The sequence below is a fragment of the Lethenteron reissneri genome, chromosome 69 (genome assembly GCF_015708825.2).
Source record: "Lethenteron reissneri isolate LAM-NWPU_2019-01 chromosome 69, ASM1570882v1, whole genome shotgun sequence".
Classification (NCBI taxonomy): Eukaryota; Metazoa; Chordata; class Hyperoartia; order Petromyzontiformes; family Petromyzontidae; genus Lethenteron; species Lethenteron reissneri.
Genome location: NC_083847.1, coordinates 6991367 through 7000565, shown reverse-complemented (window position 1 = coordinate 7000565; position 9199 = coordinate 6991367). Strand labels below are relative to the sequence as shown.

The 9199-nt window shown below is 57.0% G+C and overlaps 1 protein-coding gene and 1 pseudogene across 1 annotated transcript in view; both read right to left on the bottom strand.

The window, feature by feature from the left end:
* LOC133360675 (zinc finger protein 180-like) overlaps nucleotides 1-130 on the bottom strand; it is a 12550-nt pseudogene extending 12420 nt beyond the window's left edge.
* A 4778-nt stretch (nucleotides 131-4908) lies between these two features.
* Nucleotides 4909-9199, bottom strand: part of LOC133360674 (N-acetyllactosaminide beta-1,3-N-acetylglucosaminyltransferase 3-like) — a 12340-nt gene continuing 8049 nt past the window's right edge. The window contains exons 2-4 of the mRNA XM_061579467.1: nucleotides 8159-8469; nucleotides 6923-7161; nucleotides 4909-5565 (exon numbers count right to left, since the gene is read on the bottom strand). Coding sequence (XP_061435451.1) covers nucleotides 4909-5565; nucleotides 6923-7161; nucleotides 8159-8469 — 1207 coding nt within the window. The remainder of the gene's footprint in view (nucleotides 5566-6922; nucleotides 7162-8158; nucleotides 8470-9199) is intronic.

The window sequence follows — 9199 nt, the reverse complement described above, 5'->3', positions numbered from 1 at the left end:
TCTGTCTGTCTCTGCCCCTCCACCCCAGACACTCACCCGCCTCATGGTTCCACACCGGCTGAAGCTTGCGGGGCAGGACCCGGCCCACTCCGTCCAGGAACCGAACCCAGGAGCCTGCAGCTGCCGCCATCTCGGCCACTCACCCACCAACTCACCCACCAGCTCACTCACCCACCAGCTCACTCACCAGCTCACCCACCAGCTCACCAACTCACTCACCAACTCACTCACCCACCAGCTCACCCACCAGCTCACCCACCAGCTCGCCCACCAACTCACCCACCAGCTCACCCACTCACTCACTCACCAACCAGCTCACCCACCAGCTCACCCACCAGCTCACTCACCAGCTCACTCACCCACTCACCAGCTCACTCACCAGCTCACCCACTCACCAACTCACCCACCAACTCACCCACCAGCTCACCCACCAGCTCACCCACTCACTCCCAACACGACCTCTACTCGACACGACCTCTGCACGGTCCCTTTAAATGCCACCACCCCCCCCACCCCCCAAACCCCGCCCCCCAACCCCCACCTCCCCTCCCCCCACCAACGTCCAATGGACGTTCGTGAACCTTCAACCGTCACGGGAGAGACGTCCTCTGGACGTACGCGCCAAATCTACCGGAATAGGAAGATGTCTACCGGCCGTTCGTAAACCGTCTACCGAAATCGGAAGATGGTTGCTGCCACCGGAAGATGTCTACCGGCTGTTCGTAAACCGTCTACCGAAATCGGAAGATGGTTGCTGCCACCGGAAGATGTCTACCGGCCGTTCGTAAACCGTCTACCGAAATCGGAAGATGGTTGCTGCCACCGGAAGATGTCTACCGGCCGTTCGTAAACCGTCTACCGAAATCGGAAGATGGTTGCTGCCACCGGAAGATGTCTACCGGCCGTTCGTAAACCGTCTACCGAAATCGGAAGATGGTTGCTGCCACCGGAAGATGTCTACCGGCCGTTCGTAAACCGTCTACCGAAATTGGAAGATGGTTGCTGCCACCGGAAGATGTCTACCGGCTGTTCGTAAACCGTCTACCGAAATCGAAAGATGGTTGCTGCCACCGGAAGATGTCTACCGGCCGTTCGTAAACCGTCTACCGAAATTGGAAGATGGTTCCTGCCACCGGAAGATGTCTACCGGCCGTTCGTAAACCGTCTACCGAAATTGGAAGATGGTTGCTGCCACCGGAAGATGTCTACCGGCCGTTCGTAAACCGTCTACCGGAATTGGAAGATGGTTGCTGCCACCGGAAGATGTCTACCGGCTCTTCGTAAACCGTCTACCGAAATTGGAAGATGGTTGCTGTCACCGGAAGATGTCTACCGGCTGTTCGTAAACGGTCTACCGAAATTGGAAGATATATTCCGCCACCGGAAGAAACTTCTGGAAGTTTATAAGAATTACGTCATGGGGACAGAGACAACGAAGAGGCGTGGTGGTGACGTCACGGAGGTGTGTTAGTGACGTCACCTCAGACACGGTGGCTAGTGACGTCACCGGGGGCGAGGTTTGCGTCTATGACGTCACCGAGGCTGCGCAACGCGTAACGCTTTGGTTCTTTCGGTAAAGTCACGGAGGTGAAAAAAAAAATAACAAAAAAAATACTGAGAATATAATAATAAAAATAATAATAAGAAAATAAAAATAACTATAAAATAATAAATAAAATAATAATAATAAAATAAAATAACAATAATAAATAATAAGAAAAAATAATAAGAAAATAAAAATAACAATAAAATAATAATTAAATTACTTATAATAATAAAATAACAACAATAACTAATAATAACAATAATAATAACAAAATAAAAATAACAATATAATTATAATTAAATTAATTATAATAATAAAATAAAAAAATAACTAAATTAAATCACGCCGTTTCCGAAGCAACACAAGCCTACGTCATCAGGTGGGACAGCCACAGCAAGAAATAAATATATAAGGCAGCAGCAGGGGGGAGGAGCCAGTGGAGGGGGGAGGAGCCAGTGGAGGGGGGAGGAGCCAGTGGAGGGGGGAGGAGCCAGTGGAGGGGGGAGGAGCCAGTGGAGGGGGGAGGAGCCAGTGGAGGGGGGAGGAGCCAGTGGAGGGGGGCGGAGCCAGTGGAGGGGGGAGGAGCCAGTGGAGGGGGGAGGAGCCAGTGGAGGGGGGAGGGGCCAGTGGAGGGGGGAGGAGCCAGGGGAGGGGGGAGGAGCCAGTGGAGGGGGGAGGGGCCAGTGGAGGGGGGAGGAGCCAGTGGAGGGGGGAGGAGCCAGTGGAGGGGGGAGGGGCCAGTGGAGGGGGGAGGAGCCAGTGGAGGGGGGAGGAGCCAGTGGAGGGGGGCGGAGCCAGTGGAGGGGGGAGGAGCCAGTGGAGGGGGGCGGAGCCAGTGGAGGGGGGCGGAGCCAGTGGAGGGGGGCGGAGCCAGTGGAGGGGGGAGGAGCCAGTGGAGGGGGGAGGAGCCAGTGGAGGGGGGAGGGGCCAGTGGAGGGGGGAGGGGGGGGTGGAGTAGGGGGGGTGGAGTAGGGGGGGTGGAGTAGGGGGGTGGAGTGGGGGGGGGTGGAGTAGGGGGGGTGGAGTGGGGGGGTGGAGTAGGGGGGGTGGAGTAGGGGGGTGGAGTAGGGGGGTGGAGTAGGGGGGTGGAGTGGGGGGGGTGGAGTGGGGGGGGTGGAGTAGGGGGGGTGGAGTGGGGGGGTGGAGTAGGGGGGGGGTGGAGTAGGGGGGGGGTGGAGTAGGGGGGTGGAGTAGGGGGGGAGCTCATTCACCTGGTGAACGACATCGCTGGTGTGACAATGCCGGAGTTTATATGATTGTGGTTATTGGTTGTACTTTAGTAATCTCTAATCTCTGCCATTACATACAATGAAACAAGATATGGTGAAAAGTAAAAACAGTGCAGTGTAATACAATACAGTATCAGACATTATTGTAAAAAATAAATAAAAAGCCCATCCCATGTGTTAGTGATTTTTTTTATATTTTAGGCAGGAAATGAGTTTTAAAATGTAGATATTTTTCTGGGTTGTGACCCCCAGACACTCTGGAAGATTTGGTCCCCCCCAATGTTGACTCCATTGGCTACGGACTTGGTAGACAGACAGACACACACACAGACACACACTAACACACACTAACACACACAGACACACACTAACACACACAGACACACACTAACACACACAGACAGACACACAGACACACACTATCACACACACACAGACACACACTAACACACACTATCACACACAAACACACAGACAGACACACACTAACACACACAGACACACACTAACACACACAGACAGACACACACTAACACACACACACAGACAGACACACACACACACACTAACACACACAGACACACACACAGACACCAACTAACACACACAGACACACACTAACACACACAGACACACACTAACACACGCAGACAGACATACAGACACACACTACAACACACAGACACACACTAACACACACAGACACACACATAGACAGACACACAGACAGACACACACTAACACACACTATCACACACTAACACACACTAACACACACACAGACACACACAGACAGACACACAGACAGACACACACTAACACACACACACAGACACACACACAGACACACAGACACATGGCAAGCGACTCGATGTTATGAATAAACTCATTTATATCGCTCGGATGGGACGGTACAGCAAATCGAAAAACAAACCACGCGGCAGATACAGCAGCCACGTGCAGTTAGCTCACAAAGCAACACCCACCACACACACCACACACACCACACCCAACACACACCACACACACCACACACACACACCACACACATACCACACACACCACACACACCACACACACACCACACACACCACACACACACACCACACACACCACACACACCACACACACCACACACACACACCACACACACAACACACACCACACACACCACAACCACAACACACACCCAACACACACACCACACACACCACACACACACTACACCCACAACACCCACCACCCACACTACACACACCACACACACAACACCCACAACACACACCACACCCACAACACCCACCACACACACCACACCCACCACACCCACAACACACACCACACACACCACACCCACCACACACACCACACACACGACACCCACCACACCCACTACGCTCACTACACACACACTACAAAGACAAAGATCCCCCGTGTAGCCTTAACAGACTGTTGGGGCAAGTGCTGTTAGCGAGCACCTATGAAGGCCGGCACGGCACACGAGGGGGTGGGTGGCCAGCACCACGCCCGACCGCCTTTGCCTCACCAATGGCGATTTTTACATTTGAGGCTGAGTCGACCTAGGGGAAGCCCATGACCGGTTCAGATAATCGTCACCGGCATTGGCCGTGAGCAGGAATCGAACTCGGGTCGCCGGGTTCGTAGCGCAGCGTAGCGCTAACCACTGCGCCACCGCTCCCCACACACACACTACACACCCCACAACACGCACACCACCCCCACCACGCACGCTACACCCCCCCCCCCCCCCGTATAGCCTGAACAGACTGTTGGGGCAAGTGCTGTTAGCGAGCACCAATTAAGGCCAGAACGGCACACGAGGGAGAGGGTTCTCTAGTGGCAATGTGGTTACGCAACACCACCAGACATTCATTTGAGGCCGAGTCGACCCAGGGGAGGCCCAGGACCGATTCACCAGGTTCGTAGCGAAAACCGCTACACTGCCGCTCCCCTAACAACACCCCACCCTCACCCCCACACACGTCACCCCCCCCTCCCCTCTAGTCCTTCGTCCACCACCGCCCCGGCTTGACCACCCTCACCCCCCCCTACCCCTCTAGTCCTTCCTCCACCACCGCCCCGGCTTGACCACCCTCACCCCCCCCTACCCCTCTAGTCCTTCCTCCACCACCGCCCCGGCCTGACCACCCTCACCGCGGACGAAGCCCTCCTCCCGCAGCCGCCCGTCGTCCCCACCAATCGGTGCGCCAGCCACACCTGGGCGGGCGTGAGTCCGTGCACGGCCACCAGGTCCCTCAGCAAACACCTCGCCACCTTCGCCACCCCGCCACCTCTCGCGGCCCACAGGCCTCCTCCTCCTCCGCCCGCCGCCGCCGCGGCCTTGCGCCCCGCGGGGCGGTCGAGGCCTAGAGTCCTGAAGCCGGCGTGGGCCTGGGGAGTGACCCCGAGCTGCAGGAGGCACATGCCCAGGAAGACGTCGTCGATGGGGAACGGAGCCACCGCGTCGGAGGCTCGCCGGAGCGCCAGCGCGGTCCGCCGCGACACCAGGAAGGCTCCACCGCCCGCGTACGGCGGGTAGCGGTCGGCGCCGTACAGCGAGTCCGGGATGAAGTATTTGCTGCGCGGGTCGCGTATGGGCCGGGCGTCCACGATGAGGTCGCCGGCGAAGAGGTGGTCGTCGGGGTCGAGGTCGGGGCCGCGCAGGAACGCGAGGGCGTTGGGGACGCTCACGAGCATGTCGGCGTCACACTGCAGCACGAAGGAGGCGCGCGGGCAGTGCTCGTGGAACCAGCGGAGAAAGCTGGTCTCCTGCCGGCACAGCGGGAGGCGGCGGGACGACCACCGGAGTGGAGAGGATGAGCGCGTGAGCGGGTGCGGGAGAGCACGCGGACAAATCGGGGTTGTTTGGTGGTCGTGGAGGTGTTTTAATAGTAATGGTAAATAATACCAAAGGAGGGAGCTGCGGATGAAGGAGAGAGCTGTGGATGAAAGAGGGAGCTGTAGATGATGGAGAGAGTTTAGGGTGAAGGAGAGAGCTGTGAATGAAGGAGAGAGCTGTGGATTAAGGACAGAGCTGTGGATTAAGGACAGAGCGTTGGATGAAGGAGCGAGCTGTGGATGAAGGAGCGAGCTGTAGATGACGGAGAGAGTTTAGGGTGAAGGAGAGAGCTGTGGATGAAAGAGGGAGCTGTAGATGATGGAGAGAGTTTAGGGTGAAGGAGAGAGCTGTGAATGAAGGAGAGAGCTGTGGATTAAGGACAGAGCTGTGGATTAAGGACAGAGCGTTGGATGAAGGAGCGAGCTGTGGATGAAGGAGCGAGCTGTAGATGACGGAGAGAGTTTAGGGTGAAGGAGAGAGCTGTGGATTAAGGACAGAGCGTTGGATGAAGGAGGGAGCTGTGGATGAAGGAGAGAGAGCTGTGGATGAAGGAGGGAGCTGTGAGTGAAGAAGAGAGCTGTGGATGAAGAAGAGAGAGCTGTGGCTGAAGGAGAGAGCTGTGGATGAAGGAGAGAGAGCTGTGGATGAAGGAGAGAGCTGTGGATGAAGGAGAGAGCTGTGGATGAAGGAGGGAGCTGTGGATGAAGGAGCGAGCTGTGAATGAAGGAGGGAGCTGTGAATGAAGGAGCGAGCTGTGGATGAAGGAGGGAGCTGTGGATGAAGGGGAGAGAGCTGTGGATGAAGGAGAGAGCTTTGGATGAAGGAGGGAGCTGTGGATGAAGGAGAAAACTAGAGCATGTTTGTTGGAATGTTTTGCCACAAGTACGTGTGGTTAATGCAGACATGGCATTTGGACATCTTAACACAACTCCCGTTTTATTGGCAGAAAAGGGTAAAACCTATTCGTCTTTTTCATACTTTGATACTGGCAACAGAAAAAAACAACAGTCTCATAAATTTCGATTTAAAGCTTTCGTGACTGCAGGGATTCAAACTTCTTGGTTCTTTCTCATCCAGACTCTGTCTCCCCGACAGACATGTTCTTCACCTGAGGACGGCTAGCTTGCGTTGCAGCCGAAACGTCGTGAGAATGATTTTATCACGTTAGATTTTTATTCTTTTATTATTTCCCTTCTACGCGACGACTTTACCGAAAGAACCAAGAAGAAGACGAGTCTCATAAATGTTAGTTTAGTTTGTAATAGTTTTTTGTGAGTGGTCCCACACCTTGAGGGTGAGGTTGAGGAAGGTGTCGTGGAAGCCCCACTGGAGGAGGTCACCGTAGGCGCTGCTCTCGTGCCTCAGGAACTCGTCCCAGAAGGTGGCGTTGACGGAGTCGGGCAGCGTTCCCAGCAGGAACACGCGGCGCACTCGGTGATCGCCACCGGCTCCCCAAGTCTGCCGCACCAACTCGCGATGGCCAAAGTCCTGGACACGGGACTTGATGGCGAGGAGGAGGTAGGGAGCTGGGAGAAAGGAGTGGGGAGCGGTGGTGCAGCGGTTAGCACGCCGCGCTGCGCGCTACAAACCCGGTGGAGGCCCGAGGTCGATTCCCGTTCATGGCCAGCAACAACTCGGACGCCAATGGTGACGATTATTATCTGGACAAATCGGTCCTAGAGGCCCAGGACCAGTTGGTCAGATAATTCAAAGACATATATCCCCCGTATAGCCTTAACTAGACTGTTGGGGCAAGTGAAAGTACAGACACATACACAACAACAACAACCGCCATTCACCACTAAGTGGCGGTGACGTCACCACGGTGCTTGTGCCAGGCTATGTGCACGTTAAGGCCATGAGAAGTGTCGAATGCCGGCTGGCAGGAGGTCACGGGGCAGACCCAGGTGCCACGGGTCGACTGACTGAGACGACTGGCTGATGCACCACCTGTGCCCCCTACTGTGCCAACTTGCTGTGTTTTAGCCGCCCGACGCTCCGCTCGTTGTTGTGAGCATCGGCGTGTTCACAGCCGTCGTCATAGCGACCGTCATAGGCGGCGTGTTCACAGCCGTTGTCATAGCGACCGTCATAGGCGGCGTGTTCACAGCTGTCGACATAGTGACCATCATAGCCCTCGTCAAAGGCGGCATGTGTCACAGCCGTCGTCATAGCGACCATCATAGCCCTCGTCATAGCCACCGTCATAGCCGTCATCATAGCCCTCGTCATAGTCACCGTCATAGCCGTCATCATAGCCCTCGTCATAGCCCTCGTCATAGCCGGCGTGTATCACAGCCGTCGTCACAGCTGTCGTCATAGCGACCGTCATAGGCGTCGTCATAGCGACCATCATAGCCGTCGTCATAGCCGTCGTCACAGCTGTCGTGTGTCACAGCCGTCGTCATAGCGACCGTCGTCATAGCCGTCGTCATAGCGACCATCACAGCCGTCGTCATAGCGACCATCATAGCGACCGTCGTCATAGCCGTCGCGTGTCCCAGGCCCCCGCCGCGTTCTCACCGCCGTGTGTCCCGGCGCAGGCCTCCGGCTGGTCGATGCGAAGCGGGAAGTGTCGGCAGTGGCGGTAGAGGAGGTGCTGCCGGTAGGCCCACGGCAAGGCCTGGAAGTCGGGCGAGGCCTGGGCCACCAGCGGGTCCGCGCGGCACTGATGGGCCCCCTCCTCCTCCTGTCCCTCCTGTCCCTCCTCTTCCTCACCCCCCACCACCACCTCCTCGCCCTCCCCCCCCACGGTGGGAGGGGAGGGGGAGGAGGAGGAGGGAACGAAGGAGTCGAAGCGAAGGACGCGGCCCGAGGAGGGGGAGGAGTTGAGCCTGGGGAAGATGGGGAGGAGGTAGAGGTGGTGGTGGACAAGGAGGGAGATGGGGAGGAGGAGGTGGTGGTGGAGGGAGATGGGGAGGAGGAGGAGGTGGAGGTGGTGGTGGGGGGAGATGGGAAGGAGGAGGTGGTGGTGGAGGTGGTGGAGGAGGGGGGAGATGGGGAGGAGGAGGAGGTGGTGGAGGAGGAGGTGGAGGAGGAGGGAGATGGGGAGGAGGAGGTGGTGGAGGTGGTGGAGGAGGGAGATGGGGAGGAGGAGGTGGTGGTGGAGGTGGTGGTGGGAGAGGGGGAAGATGGGGAGGAGGAGGAGGTGGTGGTGGTGGACAAGGAGGGAGATGGGGAGGAGGAGGAGGTGGTGGAGGTGGAGGTGGTGGAGGAGGGAGATGGGGAGGAGGAGGAGGTGGTGGAGGTGGTGGTGGGAGAGGGGGAGGAGGAGGTGGAGGAGGTGGTGGTGGAGGAGGAGGAGGAGGAGGAGGTGGTGGGAGATGGGGAGGAGGAGGTGGAGGAGGTGGACGAGGAGGGAGATGGGGAGGAGGAGGAGGAGGTGGAGGAGGTGGTGGAAGAGGGAGATGGGGAGGAGGAGCAGGTGGTGGAGGAGGTTGAGGGAGATGGGGAGAAGGAGGTGGTGGAGGTGGTGGTGGACAAGGAGGGAGATGGGAGGAGGTGGTGGTGGGGGAGGAGGTGTGGAGAGGGAGATGGGGAGAGGTGGTGGTGGAGGTGGTGGAC